This window comes from Phyllobates terribilis, unplaced genomic scaffold (assembly GCF_046119375.1).
Source record: "Phyllobates terribilis strain yellow unplaced genomic scaffold, ASM4611937v1 Scaffold_4__5_contigs__length_816908805, whole genome shotgun sequence".
NCBI classification, from domain to species: Eukaryota; Metazoa; Chordata; class Amphibia; order Anura; family Dendrobatidae; genus Phyllobates; species Phyllobates terribilis.
This window is the reverse complement of record NW_027362764.1, coordinates 57,199,173-57,214,635: the sequence shown is the minus strand read 5'-3', so window position 1 is coordinate 57,214,635 and position 15,463 is coordinate 57,199,173. Positions and strand designations below refer to the sequence as shown.

Below are 15,463 nucleotides of genomic sequence, written 5' to 3'. Positions count from 1 at the left end.
GGAGCCAATATGATGGCCCCAGATATCTACCGCGAAGAAACATGTCTGGATTCTCACACCTAGGAATAAAATTCCCCTATTGAGTAGAAGGGACAGCGAGTTATGAAGTATGGGGAAATTCAGGACCGTTTTATTAGTATTTTTTTTCTGCCACAATTATGTTTAGAAGCAAATTCCATATTATCCTAAAAGATTTCTTAAGTTGGGAGACTGGGGTTACATGGCAGCCGCTTCCCAGCTCCGGGCAAGTGGAGATCTGCAGAGATGTAACACCAGAACCATCCATCTTATTTTTATGTTCCCTCAAATTAGTTTTATTTTACTGTTGTGTTTTATATGATAGGAGCCAATGTTACCCCCACAGCTCGCGTTATATTATTATATGGGGGGTAATTTAAAGAAAAAAAAAGTCTGCAGCTTCATCCTTCTCCATATTCTGGGGCCAGTGCTTGTAACGCATTAGTCCTCACGCTGCCGGATGCCCCTCAGTCCTGGAGCGGCAAGCTGGTGACTTCTAACCCCCCAAGCCATGCAGGTGGCAAGCTAGAGCCCTCCTCACCACCACCACCCGCAGCAAGAGAGGCGGAAGGCTGGCACCCCTCTCCTCACCAACCCTTCAGCCCTGAGGGCGGCAGGCCGGCGCCCTCCTCTCTGCCTGCCCTGGAGGCGGCAGGCCGGCGCTCCCCTCTCTGCCGGCCCTGGGTGGCGGCAGGCCGGCGCCCTCCTCTCTGTCGGCCCTGGGTGGTGGCAGGCCGGCGCCCTCCTCTCTGTCGGCCCTGGGTGGCGGCAGGCCGGCGCCCTCCTCTCTGTCGGCCCTGGGTGGCGGCAGGCCGGCGCCCTCCTCTCTGTCGGCCCTGGGTGGCGGCAGGCCGGCGCCCTCCTCTCTGTCGGCCCTGGGTGGCGGCAGGCCGGCGCCCTCCTCTCTGTCGGCCCTGGAGACGGCAGGCCGGCGCCCTCCTCTCTGCCGGCCCTGGAGGCGGCAGGCTGGCGCCCTCCTCTCTGTCGGCCCTGGGTGGTGGCAGGCCGGCGCCCTCCTCTCTGTCGGCCCTGGGTGGCGGCAGGCCGGCGCCCTCCTCTCTGTCGGCCCTGGGTGGCGGCAGGCCGGCGCCCTCCTCTCTGTCGGCCCTGGGTGGCGGCAGGCCGGCGCCCTCCTCTCTGTCGGCCCTGGAGACGGCAGGCCGGCGCCCTCCTCTCTGCCGGCCCTGGAGGCGGCAGGCTGGCGCCCTCCTCTCTGCCGGCCCGGGGTGGCGGCAGGCCGGCGCCCTCGTCTCTGCCGGCCCGGGGTGGCGGCAGGCCGGCGCCCTCGTCTCTGCCGGCCCGGGGTGGCGGCAGGCCGGCGCCCTCCTCTCTGCCGGCCCTGGAGGCGGCAGGCCGGCGCCCTCCTCTCTGCCGGCCCTGGAGGCGGCAGGCCGGCGCCCTCATCTCTGCCGGCCCGGGGTGGCGGCAGGCCGGCGCCCTCGTCTCTGCCGGCCCGGGGTGGCGGCAGGCCGGCGCCCTCGTCTCTGCCGGCCCCGGGGTGGCGGCAGGCCGGCGCCCTCGTCTCTGCCGGCCCGGGGTGGCGGCAGGCCGGCGCCCTCGTCTCTGCCGGCCACGGGGTGGCGGCAGGCCGGCGCCCTCGTCTCTGCCGGCCACGGGGTGGCGGCAGGCCGGCGCCCTCGTCTCTGCCGGCCCCGGGGTGGCGGCAGGCCGGCGCCCTCGTCTCTGCCGGCCCCGGGGTGGCGGCAGGCCGGCGCCCTCGTCTCTGCCGGCCCCGGGGTGGCGGCAGGCCGGCGCCCTCGTCTCTGCCGGCCCCGGGGTGGCGGCAGGCCGGCGCCCTCGTCTCTGCCGGCCACTTTTTTTTTTAAGATGATGCGGCTGATCGCGGGGGTTGTAGTTATACATGAGCTGGAGTGCCGCAGCTTTGCCGTTCTGAGAGCAGAGCACGTGTGCGCTGATCAACATGTTAACATGTCCGTCCTATAATCCGGTGATCTGACGCGTTGCTCTGCTTTTCCCTATAGGAGAGGGGGGCTGCCCGGACACCACCTTTATTGAAGATGCCGTACAAGAGCTACTGAAGACCCGGCGAATCCTCAAGTGTTCTTATCCCTACGGCTTCTTCCTGGAGCCCAAAAGCACAAAAAAGGAAATTTTTGAGCTAATGCAGGTGAATAATTTGGACTAAAAGTTAGAAAAAAAATTCAATATCTGTATTTTACATGACCATGATTTTTGTGCTTTATTTGTACATTCGGCTGCCGCTCGTGGTGATCACTGGGAGCTCCGACCACTGGGAATGCGGCTCTCCACCTGCCCCTATTCATTGTCTGTGGGAGTGCGGGAAAGTGCAGCACTTGCTTTCTCCAAGAGTCCCATAGACCATTTTCTAATATTTTCTGTGCATCAGTTTCTCACTGCTCTCAAGTTCTCTGCTTGCTGTCAGTGAATAGACAGACTATTGTGATGAGGACAGGGAGAGCCACCGTGTGCATGAATGAGTACAAGCACCATTCTTTATGCCCCTCTACAGACAGACCTCGAAATGGTGACTGAAGATCTGGCCCAGAAGGTCAACAGGCCTTACCTGCGCACCCCCCGCCACAAGATCATCCGGGCGGCGTGTCTCGTACAGCAGAAACGCCAGGAGTTCTTGGCCTCCGTGGCCCGCGGCGTGGCCCCCGCTGACTCTCCTGAAACCACAAGGCGAAGGTAGATGCCGTATTTACTGACCCCTCCCACACTTTGGTGTGGGATATATGGGTACATGGTGATAAGGAGGAGAAATTTGGCACTTGCTGATAGTAGTGGATAATATTAAATATTAAATTTTTTTTTTCTTATTTATAATAATATACAATAGATATATATGTATAATAAATATAGTTATAATATATATATTATATATATATATATATATATATTTAATATATTATTGTTATTATAAATATATATTATAACTATTTATTATACATGTATATCGTATATTATTATAAATAAGAAAAAAAATATTATAGATATAGATATAGATATAGATAGAGATAGAGATATACACTGCTCAAGAAAATAAAGGGAACACTTAAACAACAGAATATAACTCCAAGTAAATCAAACTTCTGTGAAATCAAACTGTCCACTTAGGAAGCAACACTGATTGACAATCAATTTCACATGCTGTTGTGCAAATGGAATAGACAATAGATGGAAATTATTGGCAATTATCAAGACACCCTCAATAAAGGGGTGGTTCTGCAGGTGGGGACCACAGACCACATCTCAGTACCAATGCTTTCTGGCTGATGTTTTGGTCACTTTTGAATGTTGGTTGTGCTTTCACACTCGTGGTAGCATGAGACGGACTCTACAACCCACAGAAGTTGCTCAGGTAGTGCAGCTCATCCAGGATGGCACATCAATGCAAGCTGTGGCAAGAAGGTTTGCTGTGTCTGTCAGCGTAGTGTCCAGAGGCTGGAGGCGCTACCAGGAGACAGGCCAGTACAACAGGAGAGGTGGAGGGGGCCTTAGGAGGGCAACAACCCAGCAGCAGAATCGCTACCTCCGTCTTTGTGCAAGGAGGAACAGGAGGAGCACTGCCAGAGCCCTGCAAAATGACCTCCTGCAGGCCACAAATGTGCATGTGTCTGCACAAACGGTTAGAAACCGACTCCATGAGGAGCCCAACATCGTGCAGGACGCTTGGCATTTGCCACAGAACACCAGGATTAGGAAAGTTGCCACTGGCGCCCTGTGCTCTTCACAGATGAAAGCAGGTTCACACTGAGCACATGTGACAGACGTGACAGAGTCTGGAGACGCCGTGGAGAGCGATCTGCTGCCTGCAACATCCTTCAGCATGACCGGTTTGGCAGTGGGTCAGTAATGGTGTGGGGTGGCATTTCTTTGGAGGGCCGCACAGCCCTCCATGTGCTCGCCAGAGGTAGCCTGACTGCCATTAGGTACCGAGATGAGATCCTCAGACCCCTTGTGAGACCATAGGCTGGTGCGGTCGGCCCTGGGTTCCTCCTAATGCAGGACAATGCCAGACCTCATGTGGCTGGAGTGTGTCAGCAGTTCCTGCAAGATGAAGGCATTGAAGCTATGGACTGGCCCGCCCGTTCCCCAGACCTGAATCCGATTGAGCACATCTGGGACATCATGTCTCGCTCCATCCACCAACGTCATGTTGCACCACAGACTGTCCAGGAGTTGGCGGATGCTTTAGTCCAGGTCTGGGAGGGAAAATTTTGTGTGATTTTGTTGTCAGCACATTCAACTTTGTACAGAACAAAGAATTCAATGAGAATATTTCATTCATTCAGATCTAGGATGTGTTATTTGAGTGTTCCCTTTTTTTTTTTAGCAGTGTATATGTATATACAATAATATATATATGAGAGAGATAGATAGAGGGATAGATAGATATATATGAGAGAGATAGATAATATATATATATATATATATATATATATATATATATATATATATATATATATATATATATATATATATATATATATATTTTATCTATTATTTGGGTGGGGGCTCTTGTTCTTCGGCTGCAATTTGTTTAAAAAAAAAAAGTTCCTTACTCACCCTTCATGGGTCCAGTGCTGAGTCCACCCAGCTGCTCCCAGTGTCTGTTATTGTCTGCAGCTCTGTCGTCACACTGAGTTACATGGCTTGTGCCGTCAATTTGGGCAGAGCCGCTGAACTCTGAGGTTTTTGGTTTGTTTGTTTTTTGCATGCATCCCAGCTATTAGAGACTGGTGCTGAGTGTATAGCACAGCCGGCACCTGCCCTGCGTGGCACGAGCTTAGTTCCTGAGCTCACTCCATGTGAAGTTCTAGTACATTATGGAGTGCAAAGGGGGATCAAAGGGGATCTCCTTTTAGGAAATCCTTACTTGTTTGAAGGGTCCTTTGACAATATATTAATCATAAAGTGTTCCATGATGAGAACCCCCCCCCCCCCCTTCCCCAGCGATCATTTCTAATTTGTGGTGAAACCTGACACTAAGTGCTCAATTTCCCTTTAGTGCCTCCGCAGGAGAAGTTGAGCATTACACAGCGCCAATACAAATGCCGTAAATAAGATGCCATATTCAGTGCTGAATATTTGCATTGTTTTAACCCTTTATCTGCTGCAATAAAACCCAACAAAATTGACCGTATCTTCTTATCCTGGTGATTTTTCTTTCGTTTTTTTCAGTTTTGCTGGAGGAACGTGGGACTGGGAGTATTTAGGATTTGCTTCCCCAGAGGTAAGAGATTCTTTTTGTAATTAGGTTGGTATAATCCTCTCATGCCAGTAATGGCTATTAGTCAGGTAGACATGGAGACAGGCAAAGAATTGCTTAGTGGTTGTGATCATCACGTCTGCTAATTACTCCATATTAATTTTTCTTTTTTTTTTTTAATGAACAATGTGTATGGGGTTAGAAAGGTTTTCTGGTTTGTCAAACTCCTTTTCGTATACCCCAAGTGCTCCGGAAATAAAAATGTCATTATCAATAAATTACCAAATGCCTTTAATTAAAAAATTGTTTTTTGGTGGAAAATAATCCCTATACTACATTAAAAGGGGGATTAAAAGAAGCCTTTCACACCACTGTCCACCGGTTAATCTCTTTCTGTAGCAGGAGGAGCCCTTTAAGGTGGGGTTTTACCCATTATTTTTTGTAAAAGACCGGGAATTCCTTTGCATTAAAAATTCCTTTATGCCCCAGCTCTGCCATTGGTCTTTGTAATGTCCCGTCTACTGTATTAGTACCACTGAAACCAATCACTTGGCTCATCGGACTTATGTTGTCTACCTTGGCGCTGCGATTTGGCTGCAGCGGTCACCACTTCTCCCTTTCTTCTTCTGGAGGACCCAATTTGTACTTGCACTTCATTTATGTCACTGTGCACCATGTGCGACTTTATTTTCCCTTAGAGGAAATTGTCTCCTAAATAGAGCCCCATTCACTTTAGTGATTCTGCCTTGCAGCTCCTGACACGGTGCTGGTTTCAGTCCCTGTACTCTAGGAGGTGGAACTCTACAGATTGTGGACATGTCCCTTTAAGTAGTCTATAAGAAAAGTGTGTAGTGATACGATACAAATGAGGCTGATCGTGTCTGTAATGGTAAAGTTTTTCCTACTTATGGAAGTTTCTCTGTGCCTACTTGCAGGAATATGCAGAATTCCAGTATCGGAGAAGACACCGGCAGCGTCGCCGCGACTTGCACAGTATGAGGAGCAACACTCCTGATCCAGACGATCACACGGAGAACCCGTTAGGTAATTTTGGGTGTACTGTAGGGTCGGTTTTTTTCATGTTTAGACCATCAAGAATCAGAAAGCATTTAAGCGCAGAGTCGGTCTGCATCCTCCCTGGTGTATGTCTATATCTGTATGCAGAATAGAGTGCAAATGATGAACAATATGTTGTAAGGGTGAGATCATCAGATGTTACTGTTTTGCAGTAATCTTCCAAAATAAGAGTCTTTTTATAAACTGTGGTTCATAACACCAGTGGCCTAGCATAAGGGCATTTTTATCGGGGCACAACATTTTGCTTTCCTCCTCGCCCCTATCCTCGATCATATGAGCTAGGACTCCACTACACCAAGCTGTTTCCTCCTGGAGCAGTGATTGCTCAGCCAGCGAGATTACAAAGTCTGAATGCGGAGCGCAGCAGCCAGTGACAAACTCGCCTTAGCTGCTGCTCTCTGCTTGGGCAGTGACACTGCCCTGTGATCACAGCTCGCTCTGTCTCCTCTTAGCTGGGCCAGATGCCCCAAATTAAAAAAAACAACAACATTATAATTACATTTATACATTTTTTTTCTACCCCTAACTAGTGGATTTCAACAAAATTAAAAAAAATTAGAGGGTCTAAAGGGAAACCATAATTAAGTATTTTATTAAACTACGAGTTTTCGGAGTGGGTAAAGGATTCAATAATGGACTGGTGGAAGGGACTGGAGGAGCACTAACAGCCCACAAGTTAGGGGGTACAAAATATTTGCCCTGAGCGCTGGTGCACCCGCTTTGTTCGACTGCACGGGACCCGCCACTCATAATAATCCAATCCTAATGTATGTGAAATCACGAGAGAAGCCTTTTTCTTGGTCTGTCCTGGAAGAGATGTTTTCTGAAAAATGTCAGACTTCTAGTCTATGATGGAGTCACAGTGCTCAAATGGGTTGCAAAGCATCAGAAAAACATGGCTGCTCTCTTCCAAAAAACAGCACCACATCTTTCCACAGGTCAGTTGCAGTATCGCAGTTCAGTCTCATATATAATCTGGAGACAGGTTTGGAAGAAAGCAGCCATGTTCTTCAATCCCTGTACAACCCGTTGCAGCCTAGTGATCCCTTCCAGAAGGGTTGAATTATTTTGGGTATATATTCTCATCAGTCATCGATGCTTTCATTTTTGTTTCATCATGTTTCTTTGTCTTATTATCAGAAGCCCTGGAGGTTCGTGGCAGCAGAAGACACGGCACATCCACGGTGAGTTTAGTTGCTCTCTGGTGCGACCACATTGACCACATCCTTCTAACTACAAACTTAATGGGTCATTTTGCTTCCAGGCACTCAGCTCACTAGATGATGACGATCCCAACATCCTTCTGGCCATTCAGTTGTCTTTGCAAGAATCCGGTCTTAACGTGGATGAAGAAACAAGACAGTTCCTCAACAATGAGTCGCCGTTAGGAGCCATAGGATCTTCTTTGCCCACCAGGCTGGACCCTTCCCCGTTAAGCATTGAGAACCCGAGGTCGGCACTCAGTAGTTCGGAACTGCTAGAACTTAGCGAGAGTCTCGTCAGACTTGGAGCCAGTAGCGACCCATATACATCAGACCGGATACATTCACACTCATTCACCGATGCCCCAATGTCCAGTAGTGACCTCGACTCCACTAGTCATGATCCCAACGTGAGTGAAAACCTACTAGGAAACATCATGGCTTGGTTTCATGACATGAACCCTCAAAGCATCGCCCTTATTCCTTCTATGAACTCGGAAACTGACGTTGATCTACTACCAGGGAGCTCCAGCGAACATCCCGCGCCCGACGTCGCCGAGGAGCATGCACTTTTTCAGGATGCACTAATTCATGAAGACCCTGAATCGCGAACTGACGAAATGACTTCGGAGGATTCGGCGCCTCCGCCAGAAACGCTGTCACAGAGCGACGAACACAACGCGAACGACGTCACGAGCAGTATGACCAGTTCAGAGGACATCTCGAGTAGAACTCCTGAACCTTCCACTGAATGGGTCGAACAAGTCCATTTGGTATGAACACAACCAACAAAACTGTCTAGAAGTTAACCCTTGGATGTCATAAACAAATGAAGACGCCGTTACTGACCACTGCAAGGAAACAAATTACTGTTTTTTGGATTTCCAGTTAATCTTTTAAACTGACTTGAACTTCTGTCTTTTCTGCAATTTGTGGAGTTTGATTGCCTTTTTTTTTTTTTTTCTTTTTCCAAGAAATACATAGGGTGAAATCTTATCTTCTAATAAAATGCAGTCATGATGTAGCCTTAGTTTGGTAACAATTACATTTTTTTTTTTTTAAGTAATTTTATTTTGTTTTTTTTAGACAAAAAAAATAAATAAAATGTAGTGGTGATATCTCCAGCCCTCCCCCGACGATGCTGAAATACTTATCAACCGCTCCTCGCGTTATTTTCTATGAGAAGACTTGATGTAGTGCAAGGTTGCATTTGTGCAAAGTCGTCAGTGGTGTCACTCCTGTCTTGTGCGTCCAAGAGACGGTGAAATATTTGATCATGTGAAATGATGGCGTCAAGTGTGAACCGTTCATTATATTAAGTGGATCCGTCAAACCATGTGTGATCAAAACCAGTTGTATAACCCTGGGTGATTGATTATTTTATTTTATATGTTTTTGTTTTGTTTTTTTTTTATCTTTATTTTCCTAGTTACATCGCTATATAATTCCACAAAACTTTTTTTTTTTTTTCTTTTTAACATGAAAAACAAAAATCTAAAAAAATGTCTCACTTTAATGCAAGTCTACTTGTAGTTATATAATTTCCTTTAAAATGGGGGAGAGATTTGTAAAAACCTAGCGAGGAAGACTGCTTGTTAGTCACGGGCTTTATTTTGGTGTATATTTTTTTTCACCTGTAATAATCACTAGGATCCTCAGAATTAAGGAGCCGTAGCACTAACTTGTTGCTGCAACCCCTTCAAAAAATTTTTGTTTTCTTCTTACAAGCTGAATCGTGCAGCGAAGGAGCCTAAAAGGTTTCTGGGGACAATGGATTTTGTAACCATCAGTTGACAAAAAAAATATTGTTAAAAGGGCTCAGACTGGTTTAAAGTAGTAATACCTTCACCGATCCTTCACAGATCACCCACTTCAGTGCTTACCCAGTGTTTTTTCTGCCGTCTTGGCACAGCGGAAAGTTCACCATTATGGCCAAAGATCGACTGAGCAGACCAGCGGGACTGGACGAACATCAGAACTTGATAAGTTAGATTTTTTTTTTTTTAAACCTGGTCACTCATCTTTTAAGAATAACTAAAAGGGATTTTCCAGCAAATAATAATGTATTTATGTAATACATTTGTTTTTGAGGGGTAGAGGATTACTAACCAGTCAGATATTAAATGCTCATCGGACAGTACTAGGTTAGCACATAAAATTTTTGTGTGATGGGTTAGATCCTAATAATTAATTCACTGTTTGGTTTGTTGCAGTTCTGTGCCAGATAATCAGAAATGTTGGCTTAAAAAAATAATTTTATCATAAATATATACTTATTATTATTATTTTAGCTTATTAACTTTCATTTTTTTTTTGTTTATTTTCACTCATTTTTTTAAGCTCCCACTTATACATTACAAAAAAATGTTCCTTAATGGGGACAGATGTGAACTGTATTTAGTCCGGGATCAAGTAGTGCGGTATTTCACATATATTGGTATGATTTTTTTATTTTTTTTTGTAGACTGTTGCATCTACGGCAAATACCATTTGATCTAGTAATCTGCACGTTATATCTGTACCATTCACCTATAATGATCTCTACCAAACTACTTTAAAGTCATATTTTTTATTAAAAAATTGTTCTTCCATGAAGCCGGTGGACTGAAAAGTGGTGTAAAAGGCCGGCGGACAAGTCCACCGCAAGTTCCTTCTTACATTTGTGTAATAACTTTATGGCAATTGAGGTTATCGTTTCCGTTATTTCATTTTACTTTTTTACAAAAAATATATAGCAAAAATTCCACAGAAAAAAAAATTAAAGATTTTTGACATTTTTGGAGAGAATTGGTTTAGAGTGATAAAAGTGGTTTAGTAAGTGAAAAATAAGGCAACACCGGAAGAGAGTGTCTATGAACAGTGTAAAGTTTTGATGTACTAATTTGGGGTAAAAATTTGAGGGGATGATTTGACAAGTTCGTCCACTAATTTCTCTCTTAGGCCTCGTTCAGATGTCTGTGTATCGCGGTATGTACTCGTGGCATGGCGTGGCAGCAGGCCTCATGACCTGAACTAGGAGTACATGAGTTTGCGGAGTCCAGACCCGCGTTAGTCCGTACATTAGGGTCAAGGATGTCTGAATTCGGCCTTAGCAAATGCTACACGGCGACGTTGGTTGGGCGCGTGGCATAGATCGCCGCTATGCGTCGTCACTTTACAAGGGCTACCTGTCATGACAGGCAAGTCACACAAAGTCGTATTGTTTGTGACTTTCTTGTCACGGTTGTATCATCTTGAGGATTGTAATGCCGCCCCATCCACCTGTGACGTAGCAGCCATCTTTGGCGGTGTGACTAAACTCGCTATGTATCCCCAGCATTAATCAGCTGACCTCTCTTTTGGATTCGGATCTAGCTATAACGTCACATAAAGATTAGGCCAATGTCACTAAATTAATTTATAGGAAGTCTCATTTATCAAAACTGACTTTGTCGCCCATGACAACCAATCAGAGCTTAGCTTCTATTTCCTAAACTGATCTGGAAAAATGAAAGCTGTGCTGTGATAGGCAGATTTATCAAAGCAACCAAAGTCGGCCATCTTGGCATCTATTAACATATAGTTTTCAGGCAGCTAATTCACTTTGATTGTAGGCAGCTGCTTTGTATTTTTTCCTCATATTTGAGACGAATACTCAATCTCGTCCATAAACTTTACCCCATTTTCGTACATCATTTGTTAGTTTGTATATAGCATGTGGCAATAGACTCCATGATGGTGTAATCGATTGCTATGTCCGACTGCTCTGGTTTTATAACTAGCTGATGGGCAGCGTTCCCCACTGGTAAGGGAAATGTTGGATTGTTGCCCACAGCAACCAATTACATTACTTTCAGTTTGAGGTAAATATACGGTTAGTTGCCATGGGCAACGCCTCCATTTTTATAATTATCCCCCCCCAATAGCTCTTCCTCCATGGCCTTTCTTGTGACTTGTCATCTATAAGGGATGGTTTTTTCCACAGGATATTGCGTCGTCACGAAAGACCGGTTACAATGATTGACAACGATGGGCCTCCATAGTCGTCATCGAACGTCATGTTATTCGCTTTAATACCGTATATTATATTTATCAGTGTGTTGGAGCGTTAGGAGGATTTACTTGATCTTGGAAAACCTTTTATATATTGTTGATAATTCTGAGGCGCGGCACGTATTTGTAAATGAGTGGATGAAATATGGCTGAGGCTACAAAATGGCCGCCTGCCACATCTGTCTCTATGCAGCGGTCTTTACTAAAGGAGATGTAGTGGTTACGATAGCAACCAGGAGCTTTAGGCCGCACCTTTACTTATGTGACATGGCGTCAGTAAAAACTATGCGGAGATCGAACATAGAAACCGCAAAGTGGATTAATATTAAAGCAAATTATTGCCCTGACAAAAATATTCCCCCCTTTCCCTCTACCCTGAAGATCGAGACTTTTGTCACCTCAATTATTTAAAAAAAAATAATTAAAACCCTGTGAAATGTGTATATTTTTGTACGTGACTGGACGGCTGCTCGTTCTTTACCACATAGTATAATCGATACTGATGCATTTTCATGGAGCCGGTCTCCCTTTTTAAAATTAGTCATGGAGACATTGGGACACACCGCACAAGACGTTCCTGTGCCTTTTCCTTCTCGGGTTGTAGCTGCCAAAATTATATGGGAGTATTAGGCGTCAAGTAAGGAGAAAATCTATTAATACAACCTCCACTAAACCATTCATGGCCTTTTTTCCTTTTACAGTGAATCTGTCACCTAAAATTAGGCGGCAGCCATTTTTGTGATCGCAAACAATATTTTAAAGGGGTTGTATAGGCTTGGGATTAAAAAAAAAAAAATTGTTTCAAAAAAGAGCCTCATAGAGGTTGAATGTGGTTCTTTTTTTTCTAACCCTATAGGTTCTGACTCAAAATATATAAATTGGGGCTACAAAATAGCCTCCTCTAGTATTGGTAAGTGACTAATCCAGTGCTATACCTACAGTACAGACCAAAAGTTTGGACACCCCTCATTTAAAGATTTTTCTGTATTTTCATGACTATGAAAATTGTACATTCACACTGAAGGCATCAAAACTATGAATTAACACATGTGGAATTATATACTTAACAAAAAAGTGTGAAACAACTGAAAATATGTCTTATATTCTAGGTTCTTCAAAGTAGCCACCTTTTGCTTTGATGACTGCTTTGCACACTCTTGGCATTCTCTTGATGAGCTTCAAGAGGTAGTCACCGGAAATGGTTTTCACTTCACAGGTGTGCCCTGTCAGGTTTAATAAGTGGGATTTCTTGCCTCATAAATTGGGTTGGGACCATCAGTTGTGTTGTGCACGAAGTCTGGTGGATACACAGCTGATAGTCTTCCTGAATAGACTGTTAGCTGCTTTTTTCTTGCCATAATACAAATTCTAAGTAAAGAAAAACGAGTGGTCATCATTACTTTATGAAATGAAGGTCAGTCAGTCCGAAGAATTGGGAAAACTTTGAAAGTGTCCCCAGGTGCAGTTGCAAAAACCATCAAGCGCTACAAAGAAACTGGCTCACATGAGGACCGCCCCAGGAAAGGAAGACCAAGAGTCACCTCTGCTTCTGAGGATAAGTTTATCCGAGTCACCAGCCTCAGAAATCGCAGGTTAACAGCAGCTCAGATTAGAGACCAGGTCAATGCCACACAGAGTACTAGCAGCAGACACATCTCTACAACAACTGTTAAGAGGAGACTTTGTGCAGCAGGCCTTCATTGTAAAATAGCTGCTAGGAAACCACTACTAAGGACAGGCAACAAGCAGAAGAGACTTGTTTGGGCTAAAGAACACAAGGAATGGACATTAGACCAGTGGAAATCTGTGCTTTGGTCTGACGAGTCCAAATTTGAGATCTTTGATTCCAACCACCGTGTCTTTGTGCGACGCAGAAAAGGTGAACGGATGGACTCTACATGCCTGGTTCCCACCGTGAAGCATGGAGGAGGAGGTGTGATGGTGAGGGGGTGCTTTGCTGGTGACACTGTTGGGGATTTATTCAAAATTGAAGGCATACTGAACCAGCATGGCTACCACAGCATCTTGCAGCGGCATGCTATTCCATCCGGTTTGTATTTAGTTGGACCATCATTTATTTTTCAACAGGACACTGACCTCAAACACACCTCCAGGCTATGTAAGGGCTATTTGACCAAGAAGGAGAGTGATGGGGTGCTACGCCAGATGACCTGGCCTCCACAGTCACCAGACCTGAACCCAATCGAGATGGTTTGGGGTGAGCTTGACTGCAGAGTGAAGGCAAAAGGGCCAACAAGTGCTAAGCATCTCTGGGAACTCCTTCAAGATTGTTGGAAGACCATTTCCGGTGACTACCTCTTGAAGCTCAGCAAGAGAATGCCAAGAGTGTGCAAAGCAGTCATCAAAGCAAAAGGTGGCTACTTTGAAGAACCTAGAATATAAGACATATTTTCAGTTGTTTCACACTTTTTTTGTTAAGTATATAATTCCACATGTGTTAATTCATAGTTTTGATGCCTTCAGTGTGAATGTACAATTTTCAAAGTCATGAAAATACACAAAAATCTTTAAATGAGAAGGTGTGTCCAAACTTTTGGACTGTACTGTAGACCTGACTGCTGTTTGTGGTTATTACACTGTATATACAGTACTTGATGTGTTCATTCCTGTTGTAGTGGAAATAAACATACTTTGCATAAATCCTACAATATGCGTCACGTTAGGGGGCTACTTATGTGATACCACTAGGGATTAACCACACGCCGTGTCCGGAGGGTGGAGATGTGATCGCGTTTCTTGTAGTACATTGATGTGAAATGGTCTGATTTTCTGACGACGGGTTCTAGTCCCTTGTCACTGTTTTAATCTGACGCTGTCTTCGTAATCGTATTTTTAGGAAATTGGGAAGACCAACTATTGTGCTTCGGCTAACCAGGAACTACTCTTTCAAGGTTTAAAGCGTAAACTTTTTTTTTTTTATTTATTGAACAGTCTTTGCAAAGTTATAATAAAAATATATAATATTTGCCTCATTTTTGCTTCGTTCTGTCAAACCCTACTCTAAAAGTGCTGTTTTAACTGTCTGGTTTATGATCTTTTAGAAGCTGCTTTGAACTGTGGCTCTAGCAAAAATCCATACTCGGTGGGTATGTGTACACAGTGCCTTTAAGATGTTGAAATTTTCCAGTGAGTGTCTTTCTAGCAGAAGCCACCCGAAGTTTGCATGTCCTACATGTACTTACGGGTTTCCGAACCGATTAAAACAAAAGACAGACTAGTGCACAGCAATATTGTTTTTACATTGTTGTGCATTAATGTTCTTTTTTTTCCCATCACTTTTTCAGGTGGGTTCCAGACGGAATCCCCCTGAAAAATATGTAGTGTGCACATACCCAAACACTTTTACAAACGCTATCCTCGTGTGAGCTCCTCTACCTCGTGCAGTAAGAGAGTTTTGAGTACAGATTCTTGGTAGAGCAGCAGTTCAAAGCAGCTTGTAAAAGATCAGGAACAGAAGTTTCAGCATGGTAGAGTGAGAAGGAAGCCAAATAAAGTGCTGGAGTAAGTATTATTACAAAGAATCATAACTTTGCAAAGGCTGATCAATAATTACAGTACATTAGAAAATTTTATTTCTCGAGGGGTTTTTCCATCTTGATTTGCTTTGAATAAAAATCTGATTTACTAGGGCATAAAGGAGATAAATGTACAGTGGGAATGCTGTAAGAATTCCCAACACTGATCTTCCTATTTCACACTTGTTCAACTTTAAAGGGTGGGGAATATAGGCTGGCAGCAGTCAGGCGATTACCATTTTCCTTCCCAGTCTGCTTTATTAATCAGATTTTTTTTTCTTTGGTGGAGAGCCCCTTTATACTTGCTGCTATTATAAATCTGACAATACAACTTGAAATCAGCATTCTTTGCCTTCCCTTCCATAGGATTTACGTAACATTTTTTTTTTATAGGCTCTATTTCT

At 44.7% G+C, this 15,463-nt stretch overlaps 1 protein-coding gene across 1 annotated transcript in view; it reads left to right on the top strand.

Moving 5' to 3' along the window:
- The window catches only part of ANKIB1 (ankyrin repeat and IBR domain containing 1), an 84,432-nt gene extending 74,198 nt beyond the window's left edge, over nucleotides 1-10,234 (top strand). Inside the window, exons 15-20 of the mRNA XM_073677379.1 lie at nucleotides 2,001-2,146; nucleotides 2,510-2,688; nucleotides 5,185-5,236; nucleotides 6,148-6,256; nucleotides 7,430-7,473; nucleotides 7,554-10,234. Of these exons, the coding sequence (XP_073533480.1) occupies nucleotides 2,001-2,146; nucleotides 2,510-2,688; nucleotides 5,185-5,236; nucleotides 6,148-6,256; nucleotides 7,430-7,473; nucleotides 7,554-8,270 (1,247 nt within the window). The 3' untranslated portion in view covers nucleotides 8,271-10,234. The remainder of the gene's footprint in view (nucleotides 1-2,000; nucleotides 2,147-2,509; nucleotides 2,689-5,184; nucleotides 5,237-6,147; nucleotides 6,257-7,429; nucleotides 7,474-7,553) is intronic.
- The last annotated feature ends 5,229 nt before the right edge of the window (nucleotides 10,235-15,463 follow it).